Source organism: Monodon monoceros, unplaced genomic scaffold (genome assembly GCF_005190385.1).
Source record: "Monodon monoceros isolate NGI ecotype Baffin Bay Population unplaced genomic scaffold, NGI_Narwhal_1 Super_Scaffold_7, whole genome shotgun sequence".
Classification (NCBI taxonomy): domain Eukaryota; kingdom Metazoa; phylum Chordata; class Mammalia; order Artiodactyla; family Monodontidae; genus Monodon; species Monodon monoceros.
This window is the reverse complement of record NW_021703784.1, coordinates 59,169,802-59,186,003: the sequence shown is the minus strand read 5'-3', so window position 1 is coordinate 59,186,003 and position 16,202 is coordinate 59,169,802. Positions and strand designations below refer to the sequence as shown.

The 16,202-nt window shown below is 45.1% G+C and overlaps 2 protein-coding genes across 2 annotated transcripts; both read right to left on the bottom strand.

Annotated features, from left to right (window-relative positions):
* Positions 1–73: 73 nt before the first annotated feature.
* Positions 74–4,896, bottom strand: CUNH11orf42 (chromosome unknown C11orf42 homolog). The gene is made up of 3 exons (XM_029208466.1): positions 4,778–4,896; positions 543–1,341; positions 74–277 (listed from the first exon to the last, which is right to left on the bottom strand). Exons 1-3 carry the CDS (start codon positions 4,847–4,849, stop codon positions 144–146), a joined length of 1,005 nt encoding a protein of 334 aa, XP_029064299.1. The 5' UTR covers positions 4,850–4,896; the 3' UTR covers positions 74–143.
* A 4,914-nt stretch (positions 4,897–9,810) lies between these two features.
* Positions 9,811–11,129, bottom strand: LOC114887565 (olfactory receptor 52W1). The gene is given in 3 exon segments (XM_029209371.1): positions 9,811–9,875; positions 9,878–10,133; positions 10,136–11,129. Coding segments are annotated over 3 exon segments (960 nt in total). The 5' UTR covers positions 10,775–11,129.
* Positions 11,130–16,202: the final 5,073 nt, after the last annotated feature.

Genomic DNA, 16,202 nt, shown 5'->3' with positions numbered 1-16,202 from the left:
GAAGCCTGGGGGAACGTTGGGGCTTTCCTCCTCCAGACTCCTACAGGAAGAAGCACCGTGGGCCCAGGATGGCTGGGGGAGCAGCAGCTTATGTTTATTGTCAGATCTTGGGGGCCTGGCCCCCTGCATCTCTCGCCTCAGCTTCATTCGTCGTCGCTGTCGAACTCCGAGGACAGACCCTGCAGCAGGGGCAGGGACATGGAGTGCCGCTCGGGGTCCCCAGGGGCCCCACCCTGGGCTCCTGGTGCGGGGCTTCGGGGGCTGAAGAGCCAGTTCTCTGCCAGGGTTGGGGATAGCCACAGCTTGACTCATGCCCTTGTCTTTCTGCCGCCCTGGTCCCTCCCTCTGGTCTTCTGTGCTGTACCCACCCCCTCACCAGGACCATGCTTCCATCTTGCCCTCCCCTGGCTCCCTCACTCCATCCCCCTCACCAGGGTCCAGTGTGGAGTTATGGGTGCCCCACACACTCCTGGGCTCTACACCCCACGCCCTTTCCCTCCACCTTATCCCATCCCTCTCATCTTCATTTCCCCTAGCAGTACCTGACAGCATCTGGGGCCCCCTTCGGAAGGGGTTTCGGCCCTTGTAGGAGAATCTGGGTGGTCTGCCCTCTGGCCCTTCCTGGGGAGGTGGTGAAGGTGGGGCTGGGCCAGGTGAGGGCACATCAGCAGCTTCGGGGACATCGGCAGGGGCTGACATGGGGGCCGGAGGTGGCATGATGCTGAGGTCGGGTCTGACCCAACTGGCCCCATGGGGCAGTGGGTCTTTGATCAGGGGCTTCTGTGGTCCCAGCACTCCCTTGGGCTGCAGTGAAAACTTGAGGCAGGAGAAGGCAATAGGCAGTGACCGCTGTAACCGGAGCAGTTGGGGCTCCCGGGCTGTAGGCAGCAGCCCCAGCTGTAGCCAGGAACAGGAGAAGACCTGGTAGATGACGTAGATGCTGTGGGTGCTTCGGAGCCAGGGAAGAGTCTGCTGTAAGCTCACCTGCCCTGGTGGCAGCAGCAGGAAGGCCATCTTCTTGCGCAGGCCACCCATATGTAAGCGGATCCGGCAGGGCTGCCCATCCAACAGTCGCATTTCTTCATAGGCTGTCTCTGCCCGGCCGTTTGGTGAGTATTCTCTAGTGCAGTGGGCAAAGGCACCTTCAGAGCCTGCCTGCTTCAGGAGGTTCGGTAGTGGCCCCACTGGTTGTAGTGCCCGCCGGCCCTGCCGACCTGGCAGAGCCAGGCGGGTGTGGGCTGGGCGGGACTGTTTCACTAGCACACCCAGTAGGTCAAAGCAGGCTGCATCCGACAGGAAAGGTACTGCCACTACATTGGGCCCAAAGCGCTCCTCTGTAACCTGCAGGTGGCCAGTTTATAGGTCAGGGACTGAGTTAGGGTCAGAGTTAGGAGTTACCTGGTAGCCTACTCTAGCTTGACCCTCCCACTGTCAGTGCACACTGTGCTCACACTTGTGCTTCCTGCTTGTCTCCCAGTCCCCTCTAGCTAAACCTGAATCTCTACTATGTGCCAGACTCTGCTAGATACTGGGAATGCATTAAAAACTGAGACTTTGTTCTTGTCCTGATATAGCTCAGAGAGCAAGCTGTGGAGCAGATGAGATGTGATTTAACAGCCTTTGTCTTTGATAGAAGAGGATCAAGGATAGTTTCTAGGTGGTAATGCTTTAACTTTGAAGGAATTAGCCAGGTAGGAGAATGGTCAATCCAGGCAGAGGGAACAGCCAGTGAAAAAACTTGAACTTACAAACTAAGAGGGGCATAGTCAGGAAAGTATACTTTCATATTACTTAAGTGTAGGGTGTGGAGAGGGACAAGCACACAGGAGCTTGATTATTCAAGGCCTTGTGTGTGTGCTAAGTGATGGGACTTTTATCCTGAGGACAGTGGGAAGCCACTTGAAGGGTTCTGGTTAGGAGGGGCACAATTCAGATAGGCATTTTAGAAAGTTAATTTTGAATAGGAAGGCATAAAATAAAGAGAGAGAGAAAAAGTCAGTTAAGAATATTGTAAAATTCCAGGCAAGACATGGTGAGGCCCTGAACTAAAATAATGGGGGAAGGTATTTAGGTTATAGAATTAGTAGAACTCGGTCACTTAAGGGTTGTGGGAAAAGGCATCCTCAAGGATTAGGGTTACATGGGTGATGTCATTAACCAAGAGTGGTTACACAGAAATAGGTTTGGAAGTCCACACCGCGTCTATAACATCTTAGTATACACCTTCTGCCCGAGCTTCAGAGGGTAGTTCTCTTAGGGATTTGAGGCCTCATCTTTGTAATGCTAGTTCCAGTAGGCTTTCACAGATTACAGTTCCTCTTGGTTTGGTCCTTCTGGCCTTTTTGTGCTGGGTAACCCAGTTCTGGAAAATTTAATTTCATGACCAACTGGGAAGCCCTGTAAGATCCTCTCTAGTAATTGTACTTAGTTATGATCTTGACTCATCCAAGATATTGTTGACTGAGACTTCTGGCTCTGTGTTCTGCTAAGGAGCATACACAGTTCCCTCTTTGGGCCCCTTTCACGTTAGAGTCCTATTCTTAAAATGCTGTGTGCTCTACTTCCCTCCGCCAGACCCCCAATCCCATGTGTCTGTGCCCCTGCTGATGGCATTGCCCACTTTACTGGCTTTCTTGTAGAATTTACCAATGGTCCCTTACGGTTGATCTGCTTTTTGCTACGTAAAGCTGTTTTGGAAGTGCTGCCCCTCAGCGTAAGGGGGGCATAGCTAGTTGTGTCTGGACTTTACACAAGCTGAGATAGCTTGTCAATACTGTCTTGTCACCTAGCTAAGGAAATAACTGGTGCTCTTTGTTGATCTGCATGGAAGAATTTCCTATCATTCCTTCTCCTTTGTTTCACTAAGATATGGGACATTTAACTTTTGGGTGGGGGCATAGGTCTGAAGAACAGGACCCTGAGAAGAACAGTTGGATTTCCAGGGGTGAGAGCAGAGCAATGGTGGGTTAGCATTTTTGTATAGAATGCTCTGCCTCATGACAGTGAAAGCATAATCATCAAATATAACCTCAGAATCCCAGCCTAGCTGCTCCTTTGGTGCCTAGGATTCTGCACAAATGAGACGAATTGGAATGTCTCCAGGAGAGGTCCCTCTAACAGGAGTGTGATGTTTCTTATGGTCTAAATTTCTGCTAAAAGGTGATTAAGCTGGAAACTCTCTTTCAGAATATAGACATGAATTTGCCATGGAAGTTTATTAGGCCCTTATTCTTACCCTGAGGGCCCCAGTGGTTATCCTAAAGCAGGAAAAATAAAGCACTCAACTCTATGCTAGGGTGAACGTGTTCTTGGCAGTCACCATTTGAGACCACGACCTGCTTCCACTGCACTTCTGGGTAGAATTTCTGAGGACTTAGAGGCCTGCAAATTCAGCTCTCCCCGGGGCAGCCCAGGAAAGTGATGGTGGAAGATTATCTTCCTGGAGGTACCTTGGCGGGTTTGAATTCTGAATAGGGAGCCCTTGAGCCACATTCTGTTTTTCTACAAAGTGCCCAGTAAATGAGCAGTTCTGGAAGAGGAAACCAGGTTACTCAAAGGTATCCTACTTCTTGAACTTGTCACATACTACCAGTGATTTATCCTGAATGTCCCTACCCTGACTTTCCTGGCAATTTTCCATTTAAATAGGACAGGGAGTTTTTCTGATACTCAGAGATGGTGTAGCTTTTTAATAGTTAAAGACCCCATTTACTTCACCCTAATTCTGATTGATCTAGTCCAGGACCAACCTCTAACGCTGCTGAAACTAGTTGCTCTCATTCTTGGGAGGACCTTGGCTCTTCTCTTTCTGCTTCCTTGGGAAGCTGGCCTTTGTGGTGAGCTGCTACTCCATTGCAGATGGGAGCTACATGCCATTAAGGCTGCTTTGAGTTTGGTAGGCACTGCTTTAAGATGATTGTTTTAAACTTGGTGGGCTGCTTCCTGCAAATGCTTTAAATTCACTCTCCTTCAGATAGCCTGACCAGAACCTGATCCCTAAATTCTCTAATATCAGAAATTAGTGTCCATCTAGATTTTGTGGGATTTTCTGGACACCAGCAACTCAGAGCTGAGATCTGCCTGCTCCTGGAAATCTGTGTATTTGGCTCAAAACCCAAATTTCTCATTCTGTGGAAGTTAAGCTGGAGGGAATATCTGTGAAGAGGTCAAAGGTAAAGTTCAGGTTCTTTAGAAAACGTAAAAGGCCTTTCACCGTCAGCCCCTATACCTCTTCTTCCTCATTTTCACCACTAATTCTTTGAACCCTGTTCTAGAGGACTATTTGTAGTTCACTAATTTACATTTTTCTTTCTTTCTCTCTTGGCTTTTGCATATATTCTGCCTTTAACTAGTACACTGTTCACTCACACACACACCCCGCCCCTTGCTCATTAGGTGTTTATTAAGCACCCTTTATGTGCCAGGTATTCCTCTTCCCTCCATGTGAATAACTCCTATATGCCAAGCTAGAAAGTACTCACTCCAGGAAGCCTTCCTGACCTCCTAAGTCTACCCCTGACTTAGCACTTCTCTTTTCTGCTCTCATAGCTCCCTATCCATTGTCTTTCAAGGAACCTTTCTTACTGTTTTTGCAATTGTAATTAAATTGGACACTCTGTGCAAAGCACTTAATGCAGTGCCTCACACATAAGCCAGCACTGAGTAAATGTTAGTTATTATTGTCTTTAGGCTTCCAACTCCTTCCAACTTATAAACTGCTCAGACCCATCTAGGTCCCACTTCGTTACTTCCTCTTTAGCCCTCTTTACTTACCTACCTTATCTTTGATGAGGGTCCAGGTAGCATCAGCTTCATCCAGTGTCAGCAGGTGAGGGGTACCAACCAACATGATGGAGTGTGGGAGGGGTTAGGTAGGGCAGTAGCTGCTGCAGAAACTCCAAGCTGCCCATGGAGGTGAGGCCCCAGGCCCTGGACTCTGACCTACTACAGCATGAGGTCATAGAGGTCCTGCCGGGTGTTGGGGCCTTGGGTGGGGAGAGGGCAGTCGCTTTCATAGCCTCACTGTACCCACCACCTGAGTCCATACTCTTTAGTCACCTATTCATTCTCCTGCTTTAGGGGAGGTAGATGCAGGTTTCCATTAGGGTGTGTTTGTATATGTCTGTATGTGTGTGTGTGTGTGTGTGTGTGTGTGTAGTTCTTTGTCTGAGTTCTTTAAGGAAACAGTATCAGGCCTTTCCTCCTTAAAGCAATTTGCTATGCTATCTTGTCAGTTGCAGATGACTTCTTTGTGAGGTTGGATTGGGGTCCTGAAGGACATGGGAGAAGCATAGATCAGGACTTAAATTGAGAACAAAGCAGTGGCGCTCAACCTCGGCCATACTTTGGAATTACCTGGAAGCTTTAAAAATTACTGGTACTTGGGTCCTACTCCCAGAAATTCTGGTTTAATTGGTCTGGAGTATGCCTGGGCATCAGGATTTCTAAAAGCTCCCCAGGCAATTCTCATGTACAGCCTAGGTTGAAACTCATTATTAATGAGTGGGTTACAGTTGCAGTGAGAACCAGGTGTGTGTAGGAGGGTGCCATGCTGAGTGGTGACAATGTGGAGGATAAGAATCGAATTGGGATAATGTTGCCTTAGTAACTGGAGAGAACTTTCAGGAAGCCAAAATTACCCAGCTAAATTTAAGGAAATTTTTCTTCATCCTCTACTTCCTTTCCAAGGCTGCTTTGTATCTAGTGGGTACTCTTCCTTTATGGCCCTAATCTATGTGTGGCTTTCACTTGCGTCTCCATCCAGAGATCTCAACCTGGTGTTTTGCTGGAGAAGAGTGGTTTTTCCTTGGAGAAGAACCACTCTAGAGAGTCCTTCTAGTAGCTGCTTTCCCACTACACTCCTGTGTGCCCACGAAGACTCCTTGTGTGTGGGGAGCATCCTCCCCTATCCTTGCCCAGCATGTGGAGTTATCCCACAAAGTGGGCCATTGTCTGAGGTGACATGAGCATGAAGCACTGGGAAGGGTCCTACCGTGGTGGGAGAGAGTGTTACCAAGAAAAGTTTCTTCAAGGAGAGGTGACTGGCCCCAGGAGAGGGCCGGTCTTCCTAGAGAGCTGAGAGTTTGGGTATCAGGTCTTTGAGCAAAGGTTTGGCAAGTGAGCATGGGCCTGTGCTCCAGGAGAGGAATTAATATTCAAATATTTGTTGAAATTGAATGTGTTAGGGGCTATTCCAAACACTTTGAATGCATTATCTTAGTTAATCCTTTTAGTAACTTCTTGAAGTAGGAACTATCATTTCCCCATTTTACAAGTGAATTAACAGGCTCAGAGAGGTTAAATAAACTAGTGCAAGGCATACAGTGAGTTAATGGAGGATCTGGGATTCACATCTGTGTCTGCCTGATTCCAGCTTTAACCATTAACCAGTAGTTCCTTTTGGTGAAGGGAGAGATCAACACGTTCCTTCTGCTCGCCTGAGTGTGGTGGGAGGGGTGTGTGCCAGGTGGAAGTACAACGTGATGTGGTGACAAGGAAATGGGCAGGATGAGAGAAGAGCTGCAACAGACCAAACCGGAAACCCCGAGCTTCCTGTTACGTGAAACCAAGTCTCTTCCTCCTACTGCCCCTTTAGCGCATTTTTTGTTATTGTTGACAAGGAGAGGTCACCTGGTAAAGTAAAACTGGCACCTCTGTTCCCTCAGAAAGGAATTCTGAGTGAGGTAGACAGAGACAAGGACAAGAGACACAGACATGGGGCAAAACTGACCAACAGTGCAAGGAGACAGATGCAGAGGGACAGAGACGTTGAGACAGAGAGTGATGCACTTCTGTATCCTGAAGGGGGTCCAGAATGAGAAGGGGGTGGTTGAAATAGGGGTGCAAGGATGATGAGCTGTTGGTGAAATCAGATGAGGCTCTCTTTCAGATTTTTGTTCATAGAGGGAGTTCGGAGGGGAAATTGGGTACTGTTGAACTCCTCGACCAGAAGCCCATACCTCTGTCTTCTGTCTTTTGTGGTCTGAATACCATGATTCTCTAGGCTCCCTAAATTCCATCCTGCCCTTCTCTAAGTAAGTCCGTCTTTCCTTTCAGCTCACAGAGTCTGAGACTGAAATTTGATGAAGGAAAGCACATGACAGCTGAGTTCTAGGTGGAGCTGATGAGCCCAAGGCCTGGGCTCTTTGGGCCATATCCTGTTCATGGGTTTTGCCACCATGGTAGCACGTTCTGGCGTCTCCCTGGGAAAAAAGGCACAGCTTATCAGCATATCTGAGGAGTGACCAGAGTGGAGAGCACAGGGAAACAAACAGGTAGGGGCTGTTATCCGGAGAACATGCTGCTCTCTGCAAGAGCCTCCAGGGCAGTACAGAATGGTTTGGATAGCAAAGACCTCAGAGTGATCAAGAGCCCTAACAAGTCTCTTCACTTCTCTCAGGCTACAGGGATAATCCTATAGGTCCCTAATCGCTTATTTGAAACCTTTTGGGATGGATGTGTTTTGGAATTCAGAATTTTTCAGATTTTAGAAAGGGAATATTGTGCCTTTATGATATATAAAGGAATACCCCAGTGAGATTGAGGGCGGTGCCCTGTCATCAAACCCATCAATATTTCTGTAGCTAAATGTATGAATATTCACACTAAGTGAGATAAATAGTATAAATATGATCATGACGGGTCAGGCCAGATTTTGGGTCAAAGTTATGAAAAAACTATTGTTTCTTCAGAGATGTTTTATTTTGTAATTATAGGTAAGGGATTATGGGCTTATAATTGTTCTCAGGTGGTAGTGAGGAGTAAGCGTGCCGGAAAAGCCTTCTGAACACACTGCATGCTAAGGTATGTATGCGATCTCAATCCAAAACAAAAGGTAAATGTCTGCGTGGGTGGACTTTTGGCTTAGCAGTGAACAAGGTACAGCTTTGGACTCAGCTGCCTTGGGAGTTATGCACAACCATGGAGTGAAGGTGCCTTAGCAGAGAGGCTTCCTGTGGTGGGAGGGAGACAACTCACCGCTTTTGAACATTGGCTGCACGTGATTTCCCTTTTCACGTACCAGAGGTGAAAGACAAAAAATGGTGTGTGTGACACATGACTGTCACGCATTTCTTTATAATAATGTTGTAATAAGTATCTTACTGCATACATCTTTGTTCACATCTCTGTTTTGTCAGGATAGATTTATTGAGGAGGAATCACTAAGAGAAGGATGTGTACATCTTAAAGACTCATGACCCATTAGGATTAGAATTTTGTCACAATTATCTGTAAAATCATTGCCTGGAGGGCTTTTTAACTTAGAACTTCATGAAAAAAGATTAGCCTTGAGAATGACTGCGCCCACACTTGGGTTGAGGAGAACCGTAGATTTCCTCCTCATCCACTTGGCTTCAGCATTAACACCTCTGAAAATCACACTGAGCTCCTGGGCTATCTCTTTAGTTCCTTGTTAATGAGGACCTGGTGAGACCCCACGTGGCTCTGGAGATGGCATCACTTGCTTTTTCGGATCTGCAGCCCTCCTGTGTGATATCCCATGGTGCTTGGTCCAGCCGTCTGAGTGGTCCAGATTGTACTGGGCTTCAGGTCTTAATGGTCTTCAGGTCTTAATGGCTAACCCTAATACCCATGGTTATGATGGTTTTCCCAGAGAGCTTGGGTCTGCCTGTGCAGCCCATAGCTTTCTCTGACCTCATAACAGTGACTCCCTGCCTTTTGTCTGATAATATTCTCATTCTGGATTTTATGCTGGCATGAAAGATTTTTTTGTGCAATGTCCTTGCAGTGTGGAGTCTTTTAGCAGAAAGTGAATCCCATGTTGGGCAATACCACGACGCTTCCTGTTTAATATCTCTGTTCTCTGGAAGCCACAACAGTGTGAAATATTCCTATTTCATCATATTGCACCAGCATCGTGTGCTACTCGTGATGTTGGCCAGAACAAATGGGGGTTCTATGTGATGAGGATTTTTTTTGAGAATTCTACATTCTGGCTCAGGATGCACAAAAAGGCAGACTGGTAAGAGACCATAATGCCTCGACCTCAGGCAAACAGGTGAAATATTAAATACAACGATTTTCTGGGATATCAAAATTTCTTTCAGTTGGACCCCTGGCCCCTGAAGCTGCAGGCCCAGGGAGAGACATTGTAGCCATTAACTCCCGAGACTTGGGCAGCGCAGTGAGGGTAGCGGGAATAGTGATTACACGAGACCAAGAAGATTCTCTGAACTGAATATGTCTTAAGGATCAGGGTCTTTAGACAAATTTGGGACTCCGGGGCACATTATCCAGATTCTCAGAAGGTGGGGAATAAGCCTGTTTAGCTCCTTCCCTAAGGACAGACTGAAAACAGCATCTGGCTCCAGGCATAGAGGGCTGTCATCCCAGACAGGTACCCAAGCACTTGCCTCCAGAGGCAGTGTCAGTCTTCCCAGGCTCCCGGGTCCAGGATCTGTAGAGGAGCTTTTGTGTGGGAACAGGGGCAGACTTAGGTTAAAATGATGGGGCAGAGTAGGGGGAGGAGGAGGAGGGTAGTCTTCTTTAAGTTAAATTGTGTGTACTGTGATCGCATGATAATTCCCTGGTCCCTTTTCTTATTTTCTCTGCATGGTAACATGTGGTAGCCTGTCTCCTGCCTCCTCCCAAGCAGAATGCATGGCTAGGCCAGGCTACATATGCTAGTGGTACACACAGTAGAGCCTTCACAGCAAGTAACTGTTGAGTGATTATCACAGTCATAGGCAGACCATGGGACGAAGATGACATAATCCATACCTCCAGACCCCAGACTCCTCTGAATGTCCCCCCACTTCCACCCCCAGCCTCCGTTGTTTTCACTGCCTATTAGAACTGGCTTTTTCTGAATGCAAAGGTTTCTAGGAGCTGGTCGCTGATCTGCTTGGTGCGGCCCCGTAGATGAGCGGGTTGAGGGCAGATGGTAGCAGCAAATAGTTGTTAGAAAGAAGGATGTGCATGGGCTTTGGGATGGTGTGATGACCAAAGAGGCGTGTGAGGTATGAGAAGAGACCAGGCACGTAGAAGGCTAGAATGACACAGATGTGGGAACTCCACGTACCAAAGGCCTTGGCACGGGCTTCCCGTGTAGGCAGCCGCAGCACAGCGTGGGCAATGAGCCCGTAAGAGCCTGTGATGCCTAGAATATCTATACACCTGACACGGCCAATGGAAGCGCCAGCCCATACAAGTTGCTGGCCCGAGTGTTACCCCCGACCAGCTCCACAACCGCCATGTGTGCACAGTAGGCGTGGTCTGTGGTCTTGGCTCGGAAGTGCCCAAATTGTGCAACCAGCAGAGGGAAAGGCACAACAACTGCCACGGCTTTCAGTGCCAGTGCCAGGGCTGCATAGCCCACATGGGCTTTGGTGACTAGGACGGGGTAGTGCAGTGGACGCCCTACTGCCACAGCACGATCACAGGCCATGGCCAACAGTACACCAGATTCCACGGCCATTGGTGCATGAACAAAGAACATCTGGACCAGACAGGCAACGTATGGCACAGGCTGGGGCCCAAGCCACAGCACAGCCAACAGCCCTGGAGCTATAGATGTGGCTAAACCCAGGTCTGTGGCTGCCAGGGTGGCCAGGAGCAGAAACATGGGCTTGTGCAGTGTAGAGTCTATCTCCACCACTGCCAGCAGTGCTCCATTGCCCAGCAGGGAAAGCAGATACATGGGCCCAAAGACCAGTGTCAAACAGGCCTGGGCAACCCCTAACTCTGGAATGCCAGTCAGTATGAAGAAGGTTGGGCGTGAGAAGGTGGAGTTGGACTGTGGAGCTTCTGCCATCCTGTGGGGTCAAAGCTTTAGGGCTCATGGGGGCATCAGTCCTGATAGGGGAAGGACAAAGGGAGAGATGTGGGGGGTGTCTCAGTGGCATAGATCCATCCAGGCACGTGTAGGAGTGGTGCAGGGCTGGGAGGATTGCAGTGTTATAACCTTTGACTGTTTTGGATGGATAATCCAGGTCACAACCCTAGCTGGGATGGGAGAATCCTTGTGCCTGAAAGCCCATGAGTATTGCAGGGGGAGTAATGGGAGACAGTGGTAGTGAAGTGTGGTGTCACTGCTGCAGTGGCTAGTATAGCTGGAGCCCTCCATTTGGAGCTCAGCTGAGAGCGGAGCGGAGATGAATGTTTTTCTTCCTAAGGGTCCAAGTAGAGTCAATTTCGGTCTTGTAGATGCGGAGAAGGCCAGTGCTGGGTGGGGATCAGGTCTCAGTCTGGTTTTGTCCCTGACTGTGTATCCTTAAGCAGAACTCCTGGGCCTCAGCTTCCTCAGCTCTGCAGTGCGGTTGAGCGCAGTGATCTTAAGTGTTGCCCAGCTTTAACGTTCTGGGCACCAACCCACAAGAAGAAAGAAGGAGAGTAGAGAGAAAGGGAGAAACAGGAGGAGGAGGCAGATGGGACCTGGAGTGAAGGCTGATGTGACAGGAGAAAACCTCGTGGGTTTTTGGGGTGTGGGATGTGTATTTTATTCTTAACTTGATGCTGAAGTAGTGAACTTGAACGTGGGCTGGAGAATTGATGCTGGGCCTGGGAAGCAATGGAGAAAGAGATGGCAGCAAAAAAAAGGAACTTCTCTGTCTTCTTTCCTTCTTCACGAACCAGAAGGGGGTTACCCTCGAGTTTCATTCCTGGGGTCCCAGAGGCAGAACAGGTGACAGAAGGGGAGGAGATGGCACTCAACCCAGAGCAGCAGCCAGAAGAGGAAGAAGCATCTCTGGTGTTGGAGGAGGCAGGATGAGTAGAACCGATTCCTCCCAGAATCTAGCCAATGGCAGAAACTTAATAAAGGTTGGATGGATAAATGAAGGAGGAAGAAAGCACTAGCAGAAGACTTGACTGGGGAAAGAGCCTAAGCACCGTGTGTTTGCAGCTTCTCTTCACCTTGACCAATGCCTGTGGGGCCCTTTCTACCCACTTCCCTCAGGACCCTTACCCCTCCCACCTGGGCCACATTAACTCTTCCCTGTTCTGCCTCTGCTAGCCTGGGTAACTCAGGAAGTAGAGTAAGGAGACAGGGATGGGGGCAACAAGGAAAGAGACTGACTTTTGGCAGTGGAAAGGTCTGGGTTCAAGGAACACTTCCTCTGGGAGGTCTTTGCTGACTTCCTGAAGTCTGGAGAGAAGACCTTGTTTTCTTTATTCTTTAATAGCCTCAGTTCCCCTCTGTTGTAATTACTTGTCTCTCTCTCCCCCACTAGACTGAAAGAGTTACAGGCAGTGCTTATTAGCCTCAATATTACCACTGCTTATCACAATGCCTGGTAGTTAGTTGTCTATAAATAAATATTTATTGCTCTTAATTGTGGGACAAAATTGCTGGCCCAAACAGCCACGCAAACAGCATTTGCTAACAGGGGCTCCTACAGTTTCAGAAGCCTTCAGTATCCATGGAAATGAAAAAGAGTTATTCACCATCATCCACACGTCCACTGAGTAAAATTCTTTCTGCTATAATGAGACATATTCTAAAAATCACCACACTATGTAAGATAATATAATGAAACCACAGGGTCTATGGGAAAAATGGGAGTAGGGGCACAACATTAACAACTTAATCAGTGACACATTTAAAAAAGGATGGGAAGCTAATAAAAGTGGTAGTACCATTTTACACATGTTAAGAGGTTAGAATGTAACCTGTGGGATGAGTAAAAGCAGTTCTAAGGGGGAATGTTATAGCAATAAATGCCTACATTAAGAAGCAAGAAAGATTCCCAAATAAACAACCTCACTCTATACCTTAAGGGATGTAGAAAAAGAAGAAGAAACTGAGCCCAAAGTTAGCAGAAGAAAGGAAATAATAAAGATTAGATCAGAAATAAATGAAATAGAGAACAGGAAAATGATAGAAAATATTAACCAAACTAAGAGTTGATTCTTTAAAACGATAAACAAAATTAATAAATCCTTAGCTAGACTAACCAAGGAAAAAAGAGAAAGAGACCAAATCAACAAAATTATAAATAAAAAGGAGACATTAGAATGGATATCACAGAAATTCGAAGGGTCATAAGATGCTACCGTGAATAACTGTACACCAACTAACTGTACAACCTAGAAGAAATGGAAAAATTCTTAGAAACATACAATTTACAGTTCAAGACTGAATCAGAAAAAAGTAGAAAATCTGAATAGACCAATGACTAGTAAGGAGATTGAATCAGTAATCACATTCTCCTGGTGAAGAAAAGTCTAGGACCGGATGGCTTCACTGGTAAAATTTTACCAAATATTTAAAGAATTAACCCCCAGCCTTCTCAAGCTCTTTGAAAAAAGAGCTTGAATTTGAGTTTCTTTGAAACTCAAAGAGTTTGAGTTTCTTTGAAAAAAATTGAAGAGGAGGGAACACTCCCAAACTCATTTTACAAGGCCAGTATTCTCCTGATAACAAAACCAGGAAAGGACACTGCTAGAAAAGAAAACTACAGGCCAATATCCCTGATAAATATAGATGCAAAAATTCTCAATGAAATACGGCAAACCAAATTCAAACTATTCTCAAACTATTCCAAAATACTGCAAGGTAAGGAATGCTTCTGAGCTCATTCTATGAGGCCAGCATCACCCTGATATCAAAACCAGACAAAGAAATTAAAAAAAAAAAGAATTACAAGTCAATATCACTGATGAACATAAGTGCAAAAATCCTCAGCAAAATATTAGCAACAAATTTAACAATACATTAAAAGTATCATAAACCATGATCAAGTGGGATTTATCCCTGGGATGCAAGGATGATTTAACATACACAAATCAATCAATGTGATACGTCATATTAATAGAATGAAAAAAGAATCACATGATCATCTCAATAGATGCAAACAAAGCATATGACAAAACTCAACATCTATTCATGATAAAAACTCAACAAATTAGGCATAGAAGGAGCATATCTCAACATAAAAAAGGCCATATACGACAAGCCCACATCTAACTTCATACTCAGTGGGGAAAGGTTGAAAGCTTTTCCTCTAAGATCAGGAACAAGACAGTGGTGCCCACTCTCAGCACTCCTATTTAACATAGCACTAGAGGACTTCCCTGGTGGTCCAGTGGTTAAGACTCCACACTTCCAAGGCAGGCGGTGCGGGTTCGATCCCTGGTCAGGGAACTAAGATCCCACATGCCGAGTGGTGTGGCTAAAAAACAAAACAAAACAAACAACAGAAAAAACACCCCCACATATCACTAGAAGTCCTAACTAGAGCAATCAGGCAAGAAAAAGAAATAAATAGGTATCTGAATTGGAAAGGAAGAAGTAAAATGGTCTCTATTTTTAGGTGACATGATTTTATATATAGAAAATCCTGAAGAGTCAATCAAAAGACTATTAGATCTAATCAATGAATTCAATAAGGTTATAGGATACAAAATTAACATGCAAAATTCAGTAGCATTTTTATACACTAATGACAAATTTTCTGAAAAATAAAAGAAATGATTCCAAATCATTTACAATAGAATCAAAAACAATAAAATAATTAGGAATAAATGTAACTAAGGAGATGAAAGATCTCTATTCTGAAAGCTATAATACATTGATGAAAGAAATTGAACAAGACACAGATAAGTGGGAAGGGTATCTTGTGTTAATGGACTGGAAGAATTAATTTTGTTAAAATGTCACTACTACCAAAAGCCACCTATAGATTCATATGCAATCCCTATCAAGATTCCAATAGCATTTTTTTTCACTGTAGTAGAAAAAAATACTCCTAAAATTTATACAGAACCACAAAAGACCATGAATAGCCAAAGAAATCATGAGAAAGAAGAACATAAGCTATACTCTAAAGCTATAGTTATCAAAACAGTATGGTGCTGGAAGAAAAACAGACAAATAGACCAATGGAACAGAACTGAGAGCCCAGGAATAAACACAAGCATACACAGTCAACTAATATTTGACAAGGGAGCCAAGAATACTTGATGGAGAAAAGAGAGTCTTTTCAATAAATAGTGCTGGGATAATTGGATATTCACATGTAAAAGAATGAAACTGGATCCATATCTTACACCACTCACAAAAATTAACTCAAAATAGATTAAAGACGTTAGTGAATGAACCCGAAATTATGGAACTCCTAGAAGAAAACATAGAAATAAAGTTTCTTGGCATAGATCTTGGTAATATTTTTCTTTGGATATGACACCTAAAGCACAGGCAACAAAATAAAAAATAAACAAGTAGGGCTACATCAAACTATAAAGTTCTGCACAGCAAAAGAAACCATCAACAAAATGAAAAGACAATCTATGGAATGGGAAAAAAATCTTTGCAAGCCATGTATCTGATAAGGGGTTAATATCCAAGATACATAAAGAACTCATACAACTCAATAGCATAAAACCAAATAACCCAATATAAAAAATGGGCAAAGGACCTGAATAGACATTTCTTCAAAGAATATGTGTGAAAGGCCAATAAGTACATGAAAAGATGTTCAACATCACTAGTAATTAGGGAAATGCAAATTAAAACCACAATGAGCTATCACTTCATGCATGCTAGAATGGCCATCATTAAAAGACAAGAGAATACAAATGCCAGCATGGATGTGGAGAAAAGAAGAACATGTGTGCACCACTGGTGGGACTATAAATTGATACAGCTACTATGGGAAGTAGTATGAAGGATCCACAAAAGATTAAAAATAGAACTACCATATGATCCAGCAATTCCAATTCTGGGAAACAGTTGACCCTTGAGCAACATGGATTTGAACTGCATGGGTCCACTTATATGTGAATTTTTTTTCAATAAATACATGCTACAGTACTACATAATCCACAGTTGGCTGAATCCATGGATATGGAGGGCCAAATGTAAAGTTTATGTGGATTTTCGACTGTTTGGGGTTTGGGGGGTCTGTGGCCCTAATACCTGCATTGTTCATGGGTCAAGTGTATATCCAAAGGAAATGAGAACACTAACTCCAAAAGATATCTGCAACCCCATGTTCATAGCAGCATTATTTACAATAGCCAACACAGGGAAATAACCTAAGTGTCTGTTGATGGATAAAGAAGTTGTGGTATATATATGAGGAAATCCTACCGTTTGTGACAACACGGATGGACTTTGACGGCGTTATGCTAAGTAAAATAACTCAGAGAGAGAAAGGCAAAGACTGTATGATCTCACTAATATGTGGAATCTAAGAAAAAAAAAAGACGAAGAAAGGAAAAAACCCTAAACTCATAGGAAA

Excerpts from the sequence above, each read along its gene's own strand:
- CUNH11orf42 (XM_029208466.1), bottom strand. The coding sequence starts at position 4,849 with ATGTTGGTTGGTACCCCTCACCTGCTGACACTGGATGAAGCTGATGCT. Across the intron at positions 1,342-4,777 it reads GGACCCTCATCAAAGATAAG|GTTACAGAGGAGCGCTTTGG; the intron begins GTAGGTAAGTAA and ends GGCCACCTGCAG. Across the intron at positions 278-542 it reads GGGGCCCCAGATGCTGTCAG|AGAACTGGCTCTTCAGCCCC; the intron begins GTACTGCTAGGG and ends CAACCCTGGCAG.